The following is a 24,825-nucleotide window of genomic DNA, read 5'->3' on the forward strand; positions in this document are numbered from 1 at the left end:
GCAGGTGATTCTGCCAGAAATAAAAGTAATTTAATTTTTTTATTAGACATTTAGTAGAAAAGGTCAAAAAAGAGATTTAGGATCCCTGTCATCCCTTTATACTTAAAAAATTAAAAGACCTTATTTACACCACTTTTTACCACATGATTCAGATCTTTCAGCCACAACAAAATTAGAGTGAAAACAAACAAAAAAAATCAATCAAACCAATTGTATATAATTTTTCATGAAGAAATAGTGACATATGCATAGCAAATTATAAAATGCTGTGCCTGTGAACTCTGTTCTCTCTGAAGAGATGTCCTGGCTTCTTTGTCTTACTAGTCAAACTCCTACTTTCCTTTTAAACTCTACCTAAAACTTACCTCTGTTATGTCACCTTTCTGCTTCTCCTCATAGCCATCCCAAACAGCTGACCCTCCTTTTTTGCTGTCAAATGAATCTAGTACAGACTTCCGTTAGAGCCCTTACCCTCTGTGCTTCCATTATTTGTTTATGTCGATGTGTCTCCTACTGTAAAATGATCTCCCTGAGGACAAGGAGAATGTCTTTGTGACTCAAGCACCTGGCATGTGAGATGTGTTTAAAACAAACAAACAAAAAATGACCAAAGAATAAGAGAATGAATGAATGAGTAAGTGAAAGCCACCAGTGACCTTCAGTGCCTTTCTGGGTGAGGCTCTCTATGAACTGAAAATTCAGATTGGGAAATTTTCCTTTCATCTTTTCCTTATCATTAACCAAGTTCATAATGATGACTAAGAAGGAACTAAAAAAGCAAAATTTGAATTCCACTTATACAGTATGGTTCTGAGACTGTACTTTTCATTTTACATCATTTGCCTAATTCATCTCATCCAGTCAACCCCTCAGCCAATAATCATTAAATTCTATTATAATCATAGCACCATGCTAAATACTCTAAAGTAGATTACAGAGAAGAATAAAAGACCCTCCAAGATTTTTATAACCTTTCTGAGAAAACATTACATCCACATTTTAAAGAGCCAGATAATAGTACATAGAAGGTATGTAACACAGACAGTGGGTGTTACAGGCAGGCATAAGAGGAGCAAAATAGGAGCTAAAGAAAAAGTTGACAAGGCAACATTTCATGTTGGAATAATGGAATGAACAAAGGGTTGACTGTGTAGATTTCCTCAACTAAAATTCTGAGGGTGTAAGAAATCTATATAAATTGTGGTAAATTGTAATCAGTCTATCGCAGAGTTAAAACTTATTCAGAATACTAGCATTTTAATAATTCTTTCAGCCAAAGTCTGCTTTCTAGATAGATTTATTTGTACAAGCATTTTTTGGTATTTCCAGCTCCAGGTACTTCCAGACTTTTCTCAAGTTCTTACCCACCTTTGAATATAAGTCCCTCAGCCCCATCCTTTCCATAAAGTAATGCTTCCTCAGTCTTTCGGAAGATTTTGCCCTCACTTGTGCAGTGTTTGGTTCCAAACAGACTGCCTCTAAAGATGTCATCATGTCATCTTGTCTCCCCGCCTTGGCTTACACTCAGAGCTAGCCTTTCTGACAATGGGTAATTTGAGGTCACAGCGCCACTCTGATCTGATGTATCACAATACTTCATGCGACAGCTGCAAGAGAAGACCTGCTTCTCATATATGTTCAGTCAGAACACTGTGGGTCTGTCAGGAAGACTCTGATTTAATGTATAAAGTGCCTGTGGGCATAATAATGATGCAGGAAGCAACGGAGCTCAGCACTAACCCTTTTTGTCTACGTTTCCTTAGACAGAAGTGGAGGTTGTTCCTTCTAACTAGAGTATCAGCGTATTAACTCTAACTAGAGTTTTAGCATATTAACAAATCATAGAATATTAAACCTTCACTGGAGCTGCAAGATCACACAGTCCAACCCCCTCAATTGACAGAGAATCTGTAACTTGTCCAAGATCACACAATGAATTAGTGGGGAAAAAAAAGAGGGATCAGAAGTCATACATTCGGCTCCACTGTCACTTTCTCTTCCTATGTTGCACATTCTGCTTCCAAAGTAAGCACCCCTTACTTATGAGGGTCACCACTGTGTATGCTCTAGAGTCCTATACACTTTCTCTGTCCTTTTTGAATAGGGTTTTCAAATAGGGTTAGCAAATAATACTAGTATAAAAATAAACATATTTCATTTTATGTAGTCTCTTTTCCTAATGACAGGATATGAATTTTTCCCCAAATAAATAGCATTGGATCATGGATGGCATAAGCACTAATTACTGCTTGTCATTAGTATTATTCTCACAGGGCAACCTGATAAGAAAGCAAAGTATACATTAATTTGAGGCCATTCAGATAAAAATGCTTTGTAGACACTTGTGTTATAAACATGAAGAATTGTATTATTTGACATATTATATTAGCATTTAATGTATAAATATCTCAATAGTAATGGTCAAAAATAATCTTTTACTCACCCTTATGATTTATGCAGTACACTTTTTAGACCTATTACTTTTGTGTTAATATCCATAGATCTTTGCCATAAAACTATATGTGAGAAGCTTAAGAAACTTTGTCAAAATACACTGGGGAGGTAGCAGAGTGGGAATTAGTCTTCTGTACAGCTTGATTAAAAGGAAAAATAAAAGGAGAGGGATGGAAAGAAAAGATATCGACTACTACTCTCCAGCAAGAGTAGGGATAGGATTTTTAACTCTGTTAGTATCCACTATCCCCTTGGGACCTTACCATACGGTATATTCCCAAAACCATAATGAACGATAGGTTGTGTTGAAAAAAATTACCTATACTGTCAATGGTATTTAAGTTATCTACACTCAGACACAATGGCAATTCTCATAATAAAGCATGTGTTTAATTCTAGCACATTACAGTAACATTGTGTCCTACTTTATCTGCCTTATAGGATGGCATAGAAAATCTAATTTAACAGATGTCCCCCATAACAGTGTTATTCACTTAATGATGTAGCACCTATGTTCTCATCGAAAGAGAGTACTGAGAAATAGGTGCCAGTGAATTATTTTCAGGAGCAATTTAGGAGGAAGCAGGTGAAAAGGATTCTAATTTCTGAGGCTTTGAATAGCACAATAAGCACTGTTTTATTACGGGAACAAAAAAATTAGCATTCACTGAGCTGTTTATGCATTTAGACAATGAATAAAAATGTAGTGTAGTTCCAGGTAGATAATGTGGGGAAAAGGAGAACGAGAACGTCTTTCTATAGTTAGGATTTTTTTTTTTTACAGAGTAGAAAACAAAGCTGGTGAGTTAGCTATTCATGTTTATTTGAAATAATTTCTCATCTGGTCCTATTCTTTATGAAAAATATGGTCTAAGTAAATTTCAAAAGTAGATCATCGTTCTTTTCATAATCAGAAGAGGGAGGTCGGGTTGAAGTTCAAGTGAGAGATGGGGAGAGCAATGCCTACAGAAGCCAGGAGGATAATGGAAATGAGGCAAGTGCATCTGAGGAAGGCTTAGTGAGATGGTGGAGTGGAATGGTCGTGCTCTGAAGTGGCAACACCCTGTCTAAAGGCATTTAGAGACAATAGGGGGAAAAAGAAAACAAAAACAAAACTTAGCCACAGAAAACCTAACTGCAAGCCCACTTCAGCTCAAGGCCAAACAGTTGGTCACCTTTAGATTCAGTAAAATCCAAGACCTTGAGACCTCAGCGAATACCCACACAAAGGCCCTTGGCACAGGGAGTGAAAGCCTGGTACAAGAAACTGTTAGGAAGTCTTTGTCTTATGTAAAGTATAAAAATAGTTGTTTCATGTTTATGGCCTAAAACAATGCTATTTACTATAAATTTCCGCAGCACTTATCATTCTATAAAAATTGGTTATTAAGAACCAGTCAGTGCCTTAATTTTTAAAATACCATGCAAAAAAAGGTCTTCTGCTTACAGCAAGAGTGTCTCAACCTGGCATGTATAAATCACATGATACTGATGCAAAATCGTGTGTATGTGTGTGTGTGTGTGATTCCATGTGTGCATTTGTGAAGACAAAAGGTTTGTATCTTAACCATTCTGTCACACCCCACAAAGAGAAGAGAAATACTCAGCAAAAGGCAAGAAATCCAGAAAGTATGATCAGGAAGATCCAGCTGTAGGCAGAAATCTGGCTGCCAACATTTAACCACAGAATTATACCCATGAAAGAATAAGATGAATGAGAGATGTCTCAGTTTTGGAAGGACACCGGTTGTGCAGTGGCAGGAAGGTAGGCATAGACAGAACTCCCTGGACCAAGATAGACAGATTTCCTCAAACTGGACAAGGCATGTCTGAATCACAAGGACTGGGTCAGAGCTTGTCTACCAACAATTTATGTGTTGCCTCTGGCTCCTAAAAGCTTTTGTTTGAGAAGCTCACCCTTGAGCCTAGCACTGCAGGCGGTGGGCTGGTGACTCCAGATGAGAGAACTGGGATGCTGACATGGCCTAACATGCAGGTCCAAAAAAAGAGATTTTTAAGTACCTAAATTAAGGAGACAAACGTGTCCCGAGTGCCTACTATATGTCGGGTGCTTCATGAGTACTATCTCATTTAATCTACTTCACAAATGTTATCTAGAAACCAAAATGTAAGTAGATCTCTCCTTTGTGACTACAGATGAATTCATTCCATTATAGCCCTCAGTCTTCAAGGAAGGGCAAATATTATCCCCATATTTCAGAAAAAGATAAAGCTCCACACAACAGCAGAGTTGCCACAGGTCAGTAAACCTCAATGAAGGAGGGAAGTATACATCACTCCGTGAGGGTGTGGGATGTAGTTTTTAGAAATTTCACAATATAATGTAGCTGTACACAATATCATTTGTTGGTTGGGGAATACAAACTAGAAAGAGATGTTCAGAGATAGAGTCACTTCTCAAGATCAGTAATTCTTAAGAGAAAGGAGAATATCCCCCAAGAGAGGATTTTCTGTAAACTAGTGTGTGAGAGATCTTTCTGCAATTTGCTATGACTTCCCAGGACACCATATTGAATTAAAGCAGAACACCCCAGAGTGCCGATTCCTCCACCATTATTCCCCAAACCAGACCACCTTTGCCACAGATAATCCCACTGACAAGACATTTTAATGTAAAATGATCTTTCAGTAAACAAATTAATGCCCCTTTCATCTGACATCAGTAAGCATTCGCATAATGAGTTTTCCAAATAACCAGTGGTTGCTCATTAAGAGTATTTTAACCCATTAAAAGTAAAAAACAAAAAGGGAAAAAAGTCAGTGTCCTATTTTCATACCTTTCTAATATGTATTTTCATACTGTTACCTTCTTAAACTAAAAGTGATTAAGTTATTTAAACTCTTCCATATGAGTAAGGATGATCACTGTGACCATTAATTATCGGCCTGGGATGTGACTCAAGAGTGTGTTTGTCTCCTGTACTGTGTGTCATCAGGCTATCTGTTTATGTGGACTAGGTACCAACTCATACGGCCTGTCTACTTACAATTTAACAGTAGCCAAGAAACTGTAGGCAAATCATTAAAACGCACTGTAATTTACGAGTTTATGATCATTAATTCAAATCCCCTCATTTTGCAGATCTGAAATATAAGACTCAGAGTTAAGACTTGCCCGAAGTCACACAATGGACTGTAGAAGAGTTTCATCTCACTTAGAATGTGCAGCCCATAAAGAGAAATACTTAAAATTGTTGTTGGAAATTTCTTAATCTGTAAGCATTGTATATATGTTTTAATTCTGACACTCATTAAAGTGTGGGTACTACAGAGATAGATTAAGAAAATTTAAAAAAAAAAACATCTGCAGGCTGGTCGTTGTCTATTCTAACCATTTGCCTTTAAGATAACCATCAAATCCAGTGAATGAGAAATGGAGAGAGTCTTAAGTATTCTTGTTTCTCAGTAGAAGTTTTCTATTTGGTTTCAGTATTAAGCCTTTGTAACCTCACTATATTTCAATTGATTGTCTCCTCCACTGAAGATTAGAGGATTGGGTTCTAAACCTCAGATGTTAAATACAGTTATAATGCAATTCCTCTCAGGAGGTATGGGGTTTACAGGTATACAAGGTTACTGGTTGCTTCTTCAGCACTTTTCCTGCTATAACCCCTCTTTAGACACTAAGCTCTGAATATGACTTTTAAAGCAGAGAAAAGGTTTGCTAACAACCCCTTCCATAGTGAACCAGATCCGGTTTGCTTACTTCTTGTTTCTCCTTTGTTCCCTAAGTGATTAAGCTTGCTGGATAAGGCAGGTACTAGGAAATAAGAAGTCTTTTGAGTTACATTCAATCATTTTGATTAGCATCACTGGTAACTTTTTTTCCCCCTCATAAACATATGGTAAAGCAATATGTAATGTTCCAATGATTGTGATTTCAAATCTAAAGTACTATTTGTTCATTCCTGAAACCTGAAACAAACATCTGGTGGTTAATGCTTTGAGAAAAAAGTAACATAGTGCATTACCTCTGTCTATGATTCAAGATCATGGGCAAAAAATAAGTAGCTGGGATTAAACCACAAATGTTTGTTGGTCCACTCAATTTAAAAAAAAAAGGTGGAGGGGGAGAACTAAGCTTCTGTGTGTCCTCTAAAGTAGGAAAGGGGATAGAGTCCATGTGCTACTCTTAAGGACCTCTTCCTTTCAGCTTTATCTTGCACTTAGAGATCAACTATATTCAGTCTGTGTCTTGCCACTAGAAAAAAAAAAAAAAGATCTGAATGCTTCCTTATCTCCATCTAATATATGCTCAGAATTACTGAAATTTGTGCATACTGTCAGGTTCATGTTACCATGTGTTTTTATTAATTAGAATTATATCTCCTACGTTAAAACTTCTGTGATGATATTTCATCTTCCAGATTTATTCTAGCTCACACTTCCCATTTCAAGATGACATTTGGAATAGAATTTGAAATAAAGATTTGCTGTCCATTTTGCAATGTTGTTTATCTTAGATAAACATTTTTGGTTTTTAATAGGGATAGTGTATTGGTCTGCTAGGGATGCCATAACAAAATACCAGGGGCTGGATGGCTCAGGCGACAAAAACTTATTTTTCACAGCTCTGGAGGCTGGACATCCAAAATCTAAGTGTTGGCAGGTGTGGCTTCTCCTGAGGTCTCTCTCCTTGACTTGTAGATGGACAAATTCTTGCTGTGTCCTCCGATGGCCTTTCCCCTGTGCCTGCACACATCTGGCGTCTCTTCATCTTCTTATAAGGACAGCAATCATACTGAAGTAGGGCCCGCCCTTACGACCTCATTGAACTTTGATTACCTCTTAACAGGCCCTATCACCAAATACAGCCACATTGGGGTTTAGGGCTTCAAAATGTGAATTTTGAGGAAACACAATTCAGTTCATAACAGATAGCAATGCTATTAATCAAGCATTCTGTAATATCTTCTCCTTGAGGAAAAAAACAAACTCTTAGGAAAGGGATAAAGTTATCATTTATATGTGATATCAGCTTATGCAAAATATAAATTTATATGCGATTCACTTACATGAGATGTCATTTAAGTTAATGCACCTAGGGGTGTCTGGGTGGCTCAGTTGGTTGGGCATTCTACTTCAGCTCAGGTCATGATCTTACAGTTTGTGGGTTTGAGCTTCACATTGGGCTCTATGCTGATGGCTCAGATCCTGGAGCCTGCTTCAGATTCTGTGTCTCCCTCTCTCTCTGACCCTCCCCAGCTCATACTCTGTCTCTTTCTGTTTCAAATATAAATAAACATTAAAAATAATAATAATAAGTGAATGCACCTAAAATAACCATTAACTACTTTTTTTATTGGCCTGTCTTAATAGAACTCACAAAGATTTAGTAGGGCCAGCAGATTTCTATGTATTTTTTTGCCAGAAAGACAAAGAAAGATCCAGAATGAGAAATTTCAAATGAGACTGCTGCTCTTGCATCTGTTCTGAAGTTAGCTCTACAGATTTGGTCTTTATTCTCTGGAAATGTGGCTTCATATTCGAAACAAGCCTGAGCCTGACTTAAGTGGCTTTGAAATTCAGAGCCATGAGACCCAGGGACTTTAGCCACAAACTTGCCATAAAACAAAGGCTGCTAGAGTGCTGGTGCACAAATACAAGTCAGAGTGTCCTTGGTCCCCTCATGAAGTACAGACCACAAGGTGTTTTTTCAGAATACTATTTTATGTGTTGGATCATTTACAGTACTTCCATTTCTGAATTTTTTTTTTAATGTTCTGTGGTAGGGTTGCACAGTTTAGTAAATAAATATATAGGATACCCAGTCCAATTTGAATTGCAGATAAACCATGATTTTTTTTTTTAGTATAAATGTCTCATGAAATACTTGGACATAGTTACACACACACACACACACACACACAATGTGGGGACATGCTTAGACTAAGAAAAGAAGAAAGAAAAAGTATTTGTTATTAACCTGATATTCAGATGTAACAGTGGGGCCTATATTTTATCTGGCAACTCTACTTTGGGTTTAGAAATGAATCCTCCTCTTAAAACTCGCTTCCTCTGCCCATCACCCTCTTCAACTACTGTCACCAACTTTGTAAATTTAATTTCCTGGCCTTCATTTGGAAAGGCCAGTAAGTGTGAACACCGAAGGTTTCAGGCTCTGGCTTCCTTCCGTTATACTACTATGATATATGCTTGCAGATGTTCAGTGTTACAATACTAAAATTAGTTTGGTCCAACTTTTTCCCCATGCTGAAGTATTTACATCTTTATATTGATACCCCGTAATACTACTATGATAACATTAGTAGACATTATGTATTTAATAATGTTGAGAGGAATCTCTAAATCTCTAAACCCTGGGCTCAGTCTGCTCACCTGTAAAATCAGGGGATTGAATTCAAGGTATTATCCCCAAGGTTCCTTCAACATTTCCTTGCTACAGGTCTTTAAAATGAGGATTCCGTTAATGCTCTCATTTGCCTTGTAAACCTAATTATTCCCCCTCTCGGATGAATCTCTTTTCGAGTAAGTGCTTAGATTACTAAAAAAAAAAAAAAAAAAAAAAAAAAAAAAAAGTAGTGTTTAGATTACTCGATTAATGGCTTCACCTTTAAAAATGTTCGACCTAACTTCCCTAAGGGCCAATGAATGCACCCACTATTGCCTCCCACCCCTACTCACCCTAACATTAGACTCTGAACGCAGTGGGGGATCAGATGATGTGATCCTGGAAATGCTGATAATGATGAAACAATTCCATCGAGGTGCGTTCTGACTTAAAAATTTATGTTGCCAGCAGAAGCAATCTCCGCGGTCTGGGCGCAGCTCGTTCTCTTCCGCCATCTAGTGGCGTCAAGGGCGCCCTCCTCCGCTCAGCTTGCTGTTCCGCGCTGCAAAGATTTCAGATTGTAACTCAAACGGATGAATTGTTTTATTCTTGTCATTACAGTAAAAAGGGATTTATAGAGTGTTTCGAGAGATAAAATGTAATAAATGTTGATAAAAAAATAAGTATAACACATTAGTCGACTTTAATACCTGAACAATATAGATTAAATTCATGCAATTTTATCTCTTTAACATGTTCAAATGTTAACTTGAACACCGAAGAACAAGAATATAAACTAGCCTAAAGTATCATAAAGAAAGATTATCCTTCTCAGGTGCTCTTGTATGATGTTAAAGGATTTCTTAATTTGAAGTAAACATAATCATAGATAAAAAGGGAAGAGAAAGTTCTGATAAACATTGAATTACAGAGAATGTCTCCGTTCTGTATTTAACTGTTTATCTTCAATTAAGTTAGAACGTATTATCATTATTATTTATACATGTAATACAGTGTTTAATGAATGCTGAACGATATTTGGTGTTAACGTTCTATAATCCAGAACTTTCTTCAAATGGCATGATAGTGAGTTTAATTGTGTGAATCTAAAGTGAAAATAAATTTTCTCTAATGAATGAAATAAAGTATTTCTGAAGTGTGACTTATTTCCCATTAAAGTTGTTTTCACTGAATAATTATTATAGGAAAGATATTTCTGACATTTAACATTATTCTGGTTCTCTTACTTTTATTTAAAATGCCAATGCTATCATGCAGTATTTAGATCTTTCTAACAAAATCTATTTAATTGGACTGCCACTTGGTTTTTTAGTATACTTGTGAGCCAGCTGAGAAATCTCCAATTTGTTTTCCAGGGTGGGAAAATTCCGATAAGGTGGACAGCCCCAGAAGCTATTGCCTATAGAAAGTTCTCCTCGGCAAGTGACGCATGGAGCTATGGCATTGTCATGTGGGAGGTCATGTCCTACGGAGAGAGACCTTATTGGGAAATGTCTAATCAAGATGTAAGTGCCCCAATAGTTAAACTTATTTTTTAAATATAAACACATTAGCCCTGAGGAGCAAATATGCTTTTGCCCTCAGATTAGCCTTTATCTTCCTGAGAGCTGTTCAGGGTCTGTGGCTGAGTTTGAGAAGCTAAGTAACCTTTCACTCTGAGCTGTCCTGGGTGTCATAGGGGCCAGCTGATGGGCTTTGTCATGTGAGTACCTGGTCCACATCTTACATCTGAGACTTCTACACTCATTGCTTTAATGCAGTATGACTGTGCTAATGCAACTGTCTTGATCTACAAGTAACAAAAAACAAAGAATAATGTTTACCTTTCCTTTCTTCCTTAAGGCAGTGCAATGCGCCACTGTAAAGAGGAAATTAATTTAAACTAGATATTTTAGAAGAAAAAGAGCAAATTCTTTCAGGCAGAGTATTATCAATATGACATTTGATATTGTTCTTTTGAGATATGTGACCCTTTATGCAATTTCTTTTGTTTCTATTTGACCTATAAAGATTACCTGGGTGATTAATAATATTATACAGCAGGAGAGTTCTCTGTGACCTCCTAAGAGATAAACACAGTAATCAGAGAATGTAAGTACCCTGACAATGCAAATAAGTGTACTGTCAGAACTGAAAATATATGTTAATTTCACACGTTTCCATCTCAGAACTTGGACTTTGTCCACTCACTTGCCAAAGTATCTAATGGTTTCTGAAACAATACTAATGGAAAATCACCTCTAATGTGATCCTGAATGTTCACAGGTTTAAAAAAAAAGAGGAAAAAAAGACCACGTAACTGTAGAAAATCTCTAAACACACTCAGTAAAACAGTTTTCACATCTCTTTTGTTTTTTCTAGTCAATTGCTTGGGCAGTCCCTCCGTACATCAGACCCCATTACTCCATCCCAAATTCAAGTTGTCCAAGTATCTAAAGGACTCACCCAGCAACAAAGAAAGTTTTAATACCAGGAATAGAGAAAACTTCGTTTTGATTAGCTCACCATGGCTATTATTTCTCCCTGCCATAGAGTGTTACTTTTGAAGCTGAGTCCTGCTCAGTCCTATGGGGGCCTACCGACTCTGAAGAATGACAGGTCTAGAACCCTACATGGCAGCAGGTTGGAGGTCATACACACTGTTCAGTCATTGTCCTCCAAAGCACATCATGAAAAGAGCCCATGTGACTAGGCCCTGCAGAACATCTTCCCTGAGGTATAGAGTGTGCCATAACAAGCAATATCTGCTCTACTCCCAAAACTTAGACTTTGGGATCCAGGCCAGGCTAGAGTCTACTATTCTTCTGGGAATTTTATTCAAAGGATGTCATTGCTCTTCTCTGCTGCTGGACCTTGTTTGGGGCAACTTGTGACCTCCTCCGCAGTTCTTCTTAAAATTGAATATCAAGGACACCTGGGTGTCTCAGTCAGTTAAGAGTCTGACTTCAGCTCAGGTCATGATCTCCCAGTTCATGAGTTTGAGCCCTATGTCAGGCTGTCTGCTGTCAGCATAGAGCCTGCTTTGGATCCTCTGTCTCCGTCTCTCTCTGCCCTTCCCCTGCTTGTTCTCTCTCTCTCTTTCAAAATAAATAAATAAACTTAAAAAAAAAATGAATCTCAGAAGCAGAAATTTGCCCCCTATGATCCCCAAAGGAAATCATTTTTTTAACCTGTTATCCAAGGTAATGGAAGCCCTGGATTCAGTCACCATAGTTCCTACTCTACTCTAAGCCCAAAATAATGCTTGCCTACTTGTCCTACTTTCTCATGACTAAAATAGGCCATTCAAACAAATCTCTAGAATAAAAAAATCCTTTCCTGATGAATTACAGTCTTCACTGAACAGAAGAGCCCTCACTTCAAGTACCCTCTTTCATTAGTACCCCATTTAACCCTTAACCAGTCCCCCTAGCATGCTTCAAACAAAAACTGCTGAACTGATAGGGCTCCAAACATTACAAATAATGTATTCTCACTGGTAAAAAGTTCTTGAGCATTCACAGCTGACATACGTGTATTTGTTTGCACATTATGTACCAGTAATATATTCATTTATTCCTTTAAAAACATTTATTGGGTGCTTTCTTTGTTCTAGGAACTAGAAATAGAACAGAGAACAAATGTTATACCTGGAAGGGACCAAAAAGATTATCTAGTCCAACCCAAGTCCAACTTGCTTATGAAACTGAGGCATCCAGAAGCAACATGATTTCCTTAGAATCCTATAGTAAGTGACTTAATGGTAATATTAGAACACATGCTCATAAACTTCTAGAATAAGTCATGGGCAAGGAAAAGAGAAGAAGAAATAACTGCTTCTTTTCTTGGTAGTTTGGTTTACAGTCCAAAGAGCTCTCCATGTAGGGCTGGTGATGTCTTGCCTCATGGAACTTACATTCCAGCAGAAGGGAGATACACTGTAAACAAAGTACATAAGTAAAAGATATAGTATCTAACATGATAACCACTGTTTCTGGGGAAAAACATGAAAAGAGGATAAAAAATTCTAGGGCACTGATTTTGAATACAACATGTATATTGCCACATACATTCATAGAAGTCATTTCTATGTGGTCATAAAAGTCATAATTAGCCATTCTTATTAAATATTTATAAATAATCTTTATTATATCAGATGAGATAAATAAACATAAAGAGAAGTTCCATTATTTTTCCTGCCCCCTGGGTTATCATCTAACGGCTGAAGTGACTGTGCCACCAATTTAGTAACCATATCTATTATGTAGACCATAATTTAACCATGAAAGTCACTTAATTTTCAAAGTGCCTCAGCTTCATGACCAATAAATATAATAAAAAGACTGGGTTAGATTTTTAATATCCCTTTCAGCAATAATAAGTTATGATTTTCATAATCTCTGAAGAAATTATCATACTTGTCTCAGCAAAAGAATGATTCCAATTGTTCTTTTCTGAGGTTTAGGACATTCCTGAAACTCTGTTGGGTGCCAAGAATGAGATAGGACTTCCACAGAACAGAGTAGATATAAATTTAAGATGCCATACCACAAAACAGACTTTTTAGGAGAGTAGCCTCTGAGGGGAAAATGTCCAAATAAGTAATTTCCAACATAGACTACCATGTAAACCGTTCTTAATTGTTGCCCAGAGAGTTCCAAACTCTGTTGTCAACCCTTCCCTTCCTGGAGCTTGCCCAATAGCTTGCCCAGCCATTCTGGCCATGTGTATTGATTACCTGTGGCCAAGATGACCATTTAGAGAATGATTCTGTCTATTAAACCTCATTTGGCCACAAAGAGTATACCTGGAACCAGGAGAAGCTGCTGCAGCCAGTAATAGACTCCTGACATTAAGGCCATTCTCCTTTGTTCACGATTGCCAGTGCCCAGAGCACAAGGCTGAACCTGAATGTTCCCTTCACCCAGAGCTTGGCTGCTTTTTGAGGACCAGATAGGAACTAAGCGGGCAATTTTCAAAGTCTTTGAGTGGCTACCAAAGAGTATTCAAGCAAGAATCTAAAAATAGGAGGAGAACAAGAAGTTGTGGGTGGGGGAAGGATTCAAACTCTTGAGGTCCTCAGATCAATACAAGACCAGGGGAAAGCGGTAAGAGCTAAAATCCTTTATGTATCTTGTGACTATTTTTTGCTGCTGCTGTAAAGATTTGAAATTCTGTTTAGCGTAACATATTGGAAGTCAGCATATCTGTGACAGATCCTATAACCAGGATTTCTGTTTGGAAGCAGAAATAGCTTAATCAAAACTTCCCCACCTGCTCCTCTCCAAATACTGGTTGGTTATTCTCTATTTGTTCTGCATTTCTCATTTGTTTGGTCAAAGTATAGTCTTATGTTTGCCAAGGTGCATTTTAAATAAAGAAAGTAATATTTTAGACAATAAAAATCCAACTATGTTCTGTTTGAATATTTTATGTTTTTACTACATTTTGGTTAGTTTAACTAAGCTATGGGCTTAGTTAAATACGGAATGTTAACATGTTTTACGATTTTAAATGAGTTTAGGAAATTTCAGATCATTTTTATAAAATAGTCCCTCTATTCTGTAGACCCTGGCAAATTTTATTACAATGAGCAATTCTGAGTTTGTAGAATCTGTTTTACTGAATAATATAATGAGTTTCCCAAAGGTCAGTGGTACTGTACATTAGGGAAAGGAACTGAGAAAAAACAGAGTATACAAGATTAGTCCATAAAAGGCCTAACAAACATTACAGCAGATGCCATCTGCTTAGCTATTCAGTAGTTACTTATTAAACATGTGCCAGTCACTGGGCCCAGGTGTGCATGTGGTATGGGGATGGAGAACTAGAAAACCCAGTTCCTGCTCTCAAGGAGGCCACTATGTAGATGAGGAAGTGAAGTTCTGACATTTGTAAATCTCAGCCCTGTCCCCAAATAGAATGTGCGTTCCTCAAGTGTAGTCATCATACTGCCTTCTTTTTTATTAGAAACAACACTGTGTGAATGGAACGGTTTTCTTTGTTTTTAATATACCAAAAAAGTATGCAAACTCTATTTTTCAGCGTTCTTTTGATTTTAAATGACAAAAACTCAACCCAAACTAACTTAAGTAAAAAAAAAAAAAATTTTTTTTTCATTCATGAGACTAAGAAGGTTTAATAGTGCTGAATCCCAAGGACCGTGTAGGATTTTTAATGCTTCCCTAGGTCAACGGACCTCATTTTCTCCTACTGCAAAGGTCCTCTTTCTCGTATTCTTTACACTCTGGGGCTCAGGACTCCTCAGCAGAATGAAACATTTTTCCTCTGTGAAAATTCATACACCAATCCCAGAGACGACTCCTGGTTGGCTCTGTCAGGGTCCTTCCCAAACCTGAGCCAAAACCATGCCAAGGAAATTGATGCTGTGATTGGCCAAGCTAGCTTTATGTACCAGCCTGTGCCTTTAGAGGTGGGTGGAGCACTGTGATTGGAAATTTCCACATAATCACACCCAGTGAGAGAGGAGGTCCCCAAAGGAAAGTAGTTGTACCTCCAGAGATAGACTGTTTTGTCCTTTTTGGTATACATAGTTTTCAAAAGCAACTTTGTTTATTGTATTATCAAAGGGCACTAAAAACATTAACATTGTGCATCATTGTATTCTAGTGAGGGAGCTGGTATATTGGCAAGATCATGAGAGCTTTGGAGCAAGGTTCTTCAACCTCAGAACTGTTGACATATTGACTGTTGGGCTGAGTAGTTCTTTGTTGTGGGGACTGCCTTGTGCATTGTAGGATGTTTTGCAGTGTCCTCAGCCTCTAATCACCAGATGTCAGTACCACCTTCCCAGACACACCTTCCCAGACATGATAACCAAAAATGTCTCCAGTCAGAGATGGGGCACACAAATCACAGCCAGTGAAGAATCACTGTTTTAGTCTGGAAAGATCTGGGTTCAAATCCCAGCTCCACAGTTCACTGGCTGTGTTATCTTAGGAAAGTGGTTTTAAGCTTTTTGAGATACTGTCTGTAACAGTATTCAGAATACTCAACTGCAGGATTCAAAAGAATTAGAGATAATGTCTGTAAAACACCAGGTACATAGAAGGTATTTAATTAATGAAATGTAATAAACATAGCTTGCATTTCTAAGAAAGTATTTTAGATTATGGCTCATTTAATCTTGAAAATAACTATCTAAAATAAATCCTATTATTATTCCCATTTCTAGGTGAGATAACTAAAGCTTTCTAGAAAGTTTAAATAACCTACCCAAGGTTACTAGCATTGGTAGAACTGAAGTTCAAGCCCCCTGCTTACTCCAAAGGGCATGGTTTTTTTTTTTTTTATGTTTATTTATTTATTTTGAGAGGGAGAGCATGTACACAAGCAAGCAGGGGAGGGGCAGAGAGAGGGAGAGAGAGAATCCCAAGCATGTTCCATGCTGTCAGCCCAGAGCCCAACACAGGGCTCAATCTCATGAACTGTGAGGTGGTGACCTGAGCTGAAATCAAGTTGGACACCCAACTGACTGAGCCACCAAGTTGCCCCCAAGCTATACTGTGCAAGTCTAATTTTCAAAGAAATCTCTATACCACAGAAGTTCTACATAACGAAATCAAAGCATCTTTAATTATGTATACCACTCTGTCATACAAGAAGTGTTTTCATTGTTTTCTGTTAGCAAAAGAATGCAGATTGACTCACTGTTGTTTGGAATTATAAATCTTTTCTGCAGTGTTCTGGGTTTTGATATTAAAAATTTATGAAATGTACCATTTTTATAACATTTCTTGAAAATATATACAGCAGTAGCTTAAAATCAAATTCTAATGATGGACAAATTTAGCCTACTAGCAGAAACGTGTCACAGGTACATTGAAGGTGCACAGCTCCTTACTGTTTTCTAGCTTTTTTTTATGATACTGCTGGATAATTTTTATGTTATTTTCATTCAAGTTCAAAATAATTGTTGTTTATTATACAGTGGAAGTACAATGTAATGCTAGGAGCTATGCAAGTTCCAAAGATGACACCAAGGGCACTGCAGTTCTCCCAACACTTACACTGTGTAATGTGCTTAACAGAAGAAAATGGAAGCAAAACATGAACAGCAGGAAACAAATAACCAAATCCCCACAGAGCTAATATGTAGGGAGGAGAACTAATGCCACAGAAATGAGAGGCGACTTGGCTCAAACTAATGATCTGAACACAAGACCAGAGTCTTGGGTCGGGTTTGGTTTTGTTTTTAGTTTTTCCCTTGACATAATGCCGTAAAAAAAAAAAAAAAAAAAAAAAAAAAGTCTCCTTGAAGCAATTTGAAACCCTAATGTCTCCTGGGTATGGTATCATTTAGGCATATGCTACTAAGCTAGTTCAGTTTCCCAGAAAGATAACCAGTATCAGGGATCATCTCATTTGAAAGCTTACAAGGAAACATAATGCTGTCTCAGTGTTTCTGTGGGGTTTTGTTCCCTTCAGTTTTCAAACGTTTTTATGTAATAATGAGTTTTGCTTTAGATTGCTTTCGGAAACTTACCTGAAGAAACAAAATTGGAGTTTATCTTCAGGGTTTTCCTTTTATAGGTGATATGGTTGAAAAGAACCTTTTGACCTTGTCTGAATTGATTCCTTTTTTTCAAAATTTATGAAGGAAGAAAATAACCTTTTACCATATTTCTTGTTTGTCCTCATAATTCTATAACCTTTTCAATTATAAATCAGTGTTTCAGCCAAGAATGGTGGATGTGTAGAATCCACTTACCTAGAAATGCAGTATGGTTTTATGAGTCGAAGAGTCCAGTCATTTCCAATTTTTGTCTCTGATTAGATTTTCCAAACTCTTCTTTATTACATAATGGTTCTTGTGTAATGATCTGTGGAAGATACAGGAAATTGCTAAAGGCCCATTCCCATTATTTCAACTTTTCCATATTACCGAGGGAATTTTTGCATTTCTTTGAATATGTACTCTACCAAGGCAATTGTCAAATGGCCTTCCTTTTCTCAATTTTTCAATAATTCCTTCTATTGGTACATAGAAAATAGCAACATTTTAATTAAATTCATACTAATTACACTAGCATAAGGCATGTCTGCTACAGAGGCAAGAGTAATAGGGGATATTATGAAAGGCAATTAATCACCATTGTAAATAATTCAAAGGTAAAGTTCTAAGTAGAGGAAACCAATAACTAATATACTACTACCTCGGTGTAATTTCCAAGGGAAACTTTTTTAACCAAACAACCACAAAGCTGAAGAATGTATACATGCCAGTAATGTTTTCATAAAAAATTAATTATACCTTCGATATATTTATATATTGAAATATATTTACAATCTTTAGCTCTTACAAATTGTGTTCCATCTTTTGCTGTCTTTGGAGCATTTACAAAGAGGACATTTTAAAATCTCCCTTTTCTTTGTACTCATAAACTATTTTTCCATAGCTTCTCAGTCTTAGTTTATCAGGACAGACTCTGGCCCTGTCCAGATTTTTGTCTCCCTGCATTTGCATTTGGAATTCTCTGGGAAACAGACCATTCAATGAAGGCCAAATCTAGACATAGAGGTTACAAAAACTCAAGATGCAGAGATGTTACCAAAGGTCCTGCAGATTAAGACTGCAATTTCAGTGACTCTAGAAACAGCTTTTTGAGCTAAAAGGTACTCTTGCAAGTACTAAATCCAGTTCTCTTCTCTTCCTTAATGAGGAGACAGAGACTTGCCCAACTACTGAGTTTGTTAGTGACAGTTTCGGACTTTGATGCAGTACAAGTGACACCTTCACTAATGCTCTTTCCATGACTTACTCACTGAAGCAGTGTTACATATAAAGTGTTAGTTATCTGTCTTAACAAGCATGACTTTCTACTGTTAGGGGTAAAAGCTTTTCCAGATGACAAGTCTTACCATCAACAACCTTTCACCTTGCAAAGTCGTACGGTTCATACCGTTCCCCATTTTGTCCACTCATTCAACAGTCCAAAAGGTGGTAACCTACTGAGGACAAACACTCTATGCATTTTATATGTCCTTGACATTCTATGGTGAGTTCCAAAAAGTGAGATTTGAGAACTGCCTTAAGTGTAGACTTTTAAGAAACTTTTCATCTTGAAGTTAAAACGAGGAAATCTTCAGTTTCCACGCCCTAATGATCTACAAATTACAAATGAGCCTCTGAAAAAAAAATTGTTTCTGCCTGTACCTTATTCATTCCCCACACTATCCCCCTTTTTTCTTACTGTACCCTGAATTTAATTTGTGTCTTGACTGCCTTTCACTGAATTTTAAATCCTAGATGTTGAAAAATATTGAATAACAAAATAAGTATAAGATTATAAATGTTATTTACTTATGACCACTTCTTCCCTTCTTTTTTTTCTCTCCCATGTAGATCCAACCTTTATATTGCATATTAGGAAAATAGATTACCAGTTTTCAGTATTATTGTATTACAAGTTCAAATATCCTAATATGTATAAGTAATCATTATCACAAAAAGTGAGTGTATACTGGGACCCTTTGCTTCACCTTCCCCCTTTTACCTGAAATTATAGGTTTTCCACAAAGCGATGATGAATATTTAGAGGGAAGATAAAAATAAAATCACTTCACATTCCATTTACTAGTATACATTTCAGTAGACTAAAATTTTGAGACAGTTTCTTTTAAAAGAGAGTATGAATAACTAAATTCAGTGTGCTTCTTTTTGGAGATACTCAGCAGTTTTATAACACAAAATGTGATTCCCTGCATAGCCCGAGCGGTCCTTGTTCAATGGTATTGTTCAGGGATGTCTCAGCATCTTCATATTGACTGTCTACTTCTTGTTTGCCTGGTTTAATAAAAGGTGCACCTTTTCCTGCTTTGATTCAGAAACTGTCAACACAATTGGAAAACTCATCAGATTCAGCAAGAACAGAACAGTCTGCTACGTGCCCCAACTGAGCCTTATGTTGATTCTAGGCTGCTAAAAATTGCAGTGTCGATGACAAGGAACCAGTACGGTCTGTTTAGAATAACCAGCCAGGTTTTAGATAATAAATTCTGACAGAATCTAATTCCTTCTACCTCTGCATGGAAATTATTACTGCAGTCATTTTCATATTTTTTCACTTTATTTTAATTTTCTTCTTGCATTTTTAAATAAGGGTTTAACCTTGTATAATTCTTCTCCACAGGATGACAGCCTACAACTATCATAAACCAAACTGTTACAAAATTCTTTCTAGTTAATCATCACCCCTTCATATCCTAAAACAACAAACCTCAATTAGTCTTTTAGACAAAGTACCCCATATGCTTCTGCTTCCTTGTCAGTCCTTAACTAAGGAATCAGAAAACACCTATAAAACAAAACTACTCACAAAAGACATGTTTATGAAGATAAAGGTTAATATAGGTTTTCTCAAGCTGCCCATAAAATACTTTTCATAGATCACATATGTGACCATTGAAACTATTTTTTGACTTGACAAGGCATTGTGCTGGATGCTGGAAACCTATGGGAAAAAGAAACAGTTGCTGCTCTTGAGGGGCTCAGCTCGTCCAGCTGAAAGAGCACAAGTGTTTTGTTGTGGCCAGAGCAAAAATCTGGACACAGCCAAATGTGGGGACTGGGAGCCAGGCTCCTGAAGAATTTCAGATATGGGAGGATGGGATCACAGCCCCACAGTCAAGAATGCTTTGCATGGGCTGTGGGAGATGATTGGAGAAGGGAATGAAAGGCAAGGAGACCAGTTAGGAGGCTGTTATCAAAATGGGGAGTAAATCATTGGGAGAATTTAAAATGGAGCAGATTTGGAATACATGAAGGTAGTAGAATCAGAACAACTTAAGTTACTTTTGAGTATCAAGGCAGAGAGAGAGATCCACATGACTCCTTGATCTCTGCCTTGAGTCATGAGAAGAACGGCGGTACCCTTTGCAAAGGACAGGAATTCCAGAGGAGGAATGGGATAGGTTTTGTACAAAATAAATCTAAGATATCTGTATGACAGCCTCATGAAGTTCTATGTCATGTAGGCGATAGATCTGAAACCCAGCAGAGATAGCCAAGCATGCGCTGTGACTGTGGCAGGCACACGCACATAGGTGAGAGTGAAGCCTGGAGGGCGCGAGAGCGTGAGAGAGACTCAGGGCCTAATTCTGGCGGAATAAGTCAGGGATGTGGCTCAAGGCTCAGCACAGATGTTCTCAACCACTATCGTGATTCAGAGGCTATCAAGATGATCTTATCAGTCCGTTTTTCAGGGGATTATTAGCTATGCAATAACAACACAATCTATTTATCAGCTTGAGCTTCGGTTTTCTTACCTATAAAATATGCATAACCATACTCACATAATAAGGTAATTTGAGACCTAAATAGAGACTAAATAAAGTGAGCTATGTTAAAACACCTAGTCCAGAGCTTGGCAGGTAATAAGCTCACAGAGGTATATATGTTACTTGAATCTGAAACCAGAAAGCTCATAGGAAATTGAGCACAGCATCACCCAGCCCCCAAATTCTTTCTTCTCCTGTGTCCTGTCTTTACCAGTTGACCAAGTTCAAAAACCTGTCCTGCCATATCTAATCTTAACCCGATCATGTGTTCTTGTCAAATCAGTCCACTTTTGTACACCACGGCCATGGCCTCTGCTAAGGCCATCCTGATCTCTAGCCTGGATCCCTACAAGCCTCCTTCCTGGCCTCCCACCCCTCCCCATCCCAGGTGCACTCTCCACACTGCAGCCAGAGCGAGCTTTCCAAAGGCAAATCTGGTGTCATTTACTTGCTAAAACCCTAAACCCTTTGCAAAAAAGTCATTTGTAGCATACAAAACCATTCATGATCCCAAGAAATATAATTTTACATAACCTTCCAGCCTCAAATCTTACCAGTCCTCTCTTTGAAGATTCTAGTCTAGATGCAGGAATCTACTTTCATTCCCTGATCAGGTCACATCTCCCTCCCTTCAGCCTGACCAGTTGACCCTGCTACCTTCTCCATTTCCTGTAAGATCCAGCTCACCTCCTCTGAGAAGCCTTCCCAAGACTGGGTTAGGCACTCCTTCCACATGCTCCCGTAACTCCCTATTCTACTGGCATTTACTGTATTCAAACTCCCCAGTCTTCTTCACCAGAATATGTGTTTCCAAAAGACAGAGGTATTTCTTACTCATTTGTTAACTCTTATATATAGTGTACATAGTATATATATATATATATATATATATATATATATATATATAGTGTGTGTGTATATATATATATATATATATATATATATATCTTTGGATGAATACATTTAAAAAGCTATTAGAAAGATGTTGCTGTCTGTTAACCATTTGTGTATCATATTGCTTAATCTTTCTTTGGCTCCCTCAAAGCCAGAATTTTTAGGTGTGCAATCTTAGGCAAGTTAAATCTCTCTATGTTTACATTCCTTATCTATAAGTTAGGGATAACGATAGTACCTACCTCATAGGGTTATTGTGAGGATTAAAAGAGTTGATACGTGTAAATCATTTAGAACTGGTACCTGGAAGTATCCAAGGGCTCTCATTAAGTGTTAGATGTTATTGTCACTGTTGTTATTCTTGTTATTACTATTATCCTATAAGGAACCTTCATGTTTGACACCTGACATGAACCAGGGCTCAACACATTTCACAAGGTCATGAGTTAAATGACTGAGGAAACTTAAAAGTCAGAGGTCAGCAAGAAGAAAAGTCATGAGTACCCCGATCCTCCCACTGTCCCCACAGAAAAGCATGCTAGGGCCAGACACAGTACTGAATTCATTACGGGTAAAAGTTCTAGATGAGGGACCACACTCTCTTGTCACTCTCTCCTTTTATAGAACAATTATGAGAGCAATTCTGTCAGAAGAGAATATGAAAGCCTGCTTGGCACCAATCATTGTGGCATTGGGTGTTAACTGTTTATGAGAGTTGTCTAGGAGAGTGACCTTGAGGTCACTGGGAGTGGCCTCCAGACAGGAGGAAGAAGCCACCAGTCTTACAGAAAGTTGAGTTTGAGTCCAGTCCTTCTCTCCTGGAGAAGAGCAAGCCCCAGTGTCACCAGTTTTTGTCCAAGCAAGCCAGAGTGAGATCATGAGATCATTTTGGAGAATGCTGCGTGACGCACCAATTTTTTAGTAATACTTCCTTCAGAGGGGACTTGAAATGCTGTCATGCTTGTACCATGAATCTATCTTGGGTAGCTTGAAACTTTGGGTTTTCTAAGAATCTGCTATTCTACCAAAACAAATCCAAAATTTTCTTCTAATAGCGTTGGTTTCGTTCAATAACATTTATTTATGTGTCAAGCACCATACTAAATGATGAGAATATAAAATCTACAGACATAATTCCTGCTTTCAGGTATGAATAGCCTTAGAGGAAAAGCAGATGAATGGTTACAATACAATGTAATAGAAGCAATAACAGAAATGTGTACAAGACTCAGAAGCATTCAGAAATGACTCTGTTCAGCCTGAGATAACATTTTGCAAACTATGAAGTAAATATGTGTTTGATTTACCCAGAATATAAAATTCAGGATCCAGATAAAAACATCAAAGTCCAATTGCCAAGTGCCATGACAAAAGGTAACATGGCAATCACTCCTAAAATTGTGTTAGTTGATATAAAATTGGAACAGAAGATGTTATCATGAGAACTGAAAAACATTTCTGAGGAATGGTCAGAGGAAAAGTTTGAAAACTAAAGGAACTAGATTTAAATGCTAACTCTGCCATCTATGCTGTGTGGATTTAGGCAATTTTCCTAACCTCTCTGAGTCTAAATTTTTTCACTTAAGAATAGGGATAATATGGGGAACCTGGCTGGCTTAGTCAGAAGAGTGTGCAACTCTTGATCTCAGGGTCCTGAGTTTGAGCCCACATTTGGGTGTAGAAATGACTTAAATAAATAAGACTTTTTTAAAATAAATAAATAAATAAATAAGAATAGAGATAATAACTACCATACTGAGTTATTTTAATCAGTCAATGAACATGCAAATCACCTAACACATGATGAATACTGAGTAAAAGCAGCTAATTTTTTTTTTTCTTCAAAGTGTGGCCTCAATTGTCATCTATTTTATTCTATGCACTTATAATTAGGTAACTGTGGTCAATCAACTAGAGAGCTCTCCTAGGGTAGGATTTTAAAGTCTTTTTATAATGGAATTCTATCCTATTATTCTTTTTTTTTTAGTATTATTATTATTTTTTTTATTCTCAAGTTAGTTAGCGTACAGTGTAGTCTTGGCTTCAGGAGTAGAATCCAGTGATGCATCTCTTACATATGACACCCAGTGCTCATCCCAAAAAGTGCCCTCCTTAATTCCTGCCACCCTTTTAACCCTTAATCCATTCATCAGTCGATGGACATTTGGTCTCTCCTTAATTTGGCTATTGTTGATAGCACTGCTATAAACATGGGAGTGTGTGTGCCCCTTCAAAGCAGCATTTTTGTATCCTTTTCTATACTATTTTTCTTAGTTACTTTTCAAAACTATCTACAGTAGTTTTGATATACTAAAAAGTGTTGTAAAATATCTTAAAATCCAAGCCTATTCAGTAGCAAAAATAATCAGAAAACAGGTAAAAAAAAATCCTGTTCAATAATGAGATAAAATGAATAAAAAAAATGCTATTGTCCTGATGGGTTAAAGTGTTCTGGTCACAAAGACACTGATGGGGTTGTGAGAAATCCCCTATTACAAAAAAGCTAAAGCTTAGCAGCTAAGAGGTTCTGGAAGGCATATTATTGCTCCTTTTTTACAAACTGCCTCTAGCATAAATTATGGATATTTCAGGGTCCTGTCAAATAGTGGCCATTAAAAAAGAAATTAAGAAAGAAAGCATGTAGATACTGCTACAGTAAAGAGAGGTCTCCTGTTAGCAATATTAGCACTTGCATTTTTGTATTTCTATTGTTGATGAGGGGCAGGGATGAGGTTGAATTGTGCCTGTCTTTAACTATCAGTCTGTTCCTCAGTTTCCCACCTCAAAAATGGGGAATGAACCCTTTTATTTGTCTTTCTCCCAGAGAGGATATAAGAATAAAGGGTCACATGAATCCTTTGAGC

General features: G+C 37.3%; 1 protein-coding gene across 7 annotated transcripts in view; it reads left to right on the top strand.

The window, feature by feature from the left end:
- EPHA6 (EPH receptor A6) overlaps positions 1 to 24,825 on the top strand; it is an 858,920-nt gene that overhangs the window by 815,776 nt on the left and 18,319 nt on the right. For all 7 annotated transcript variants that reach the window (XM_019448105.2, XM_019448107.2, XM_019448106.2 and 4 more), the window contains one exon: positions 10,144 to 10,293. In XM_019448105.2, the coding sequence (XP_019303650.1) occupies positions 10,144 to 10,293 (150 nt within the window). The remainder of the gene's footprint in view (positions 1 to 10,143; positions 10,294 to 24,825) is intronic.

This window comes from Panthera pardus, unplaced genomic scaffold, assembly GCF_024362965.1.
Source record: "Panthera pardus isolate Hobbes unplaced genomic scaffold, ASM2436296v1 HiC_scaffold_16, whole genome shotgun sequence".
Taxonomy (NCBI): domain Eukaryota; kingdom Metazoa; phylum Chordata; class Mammalia; order Carnivora; family Felidae; genus Panthera; species Panthera pardus.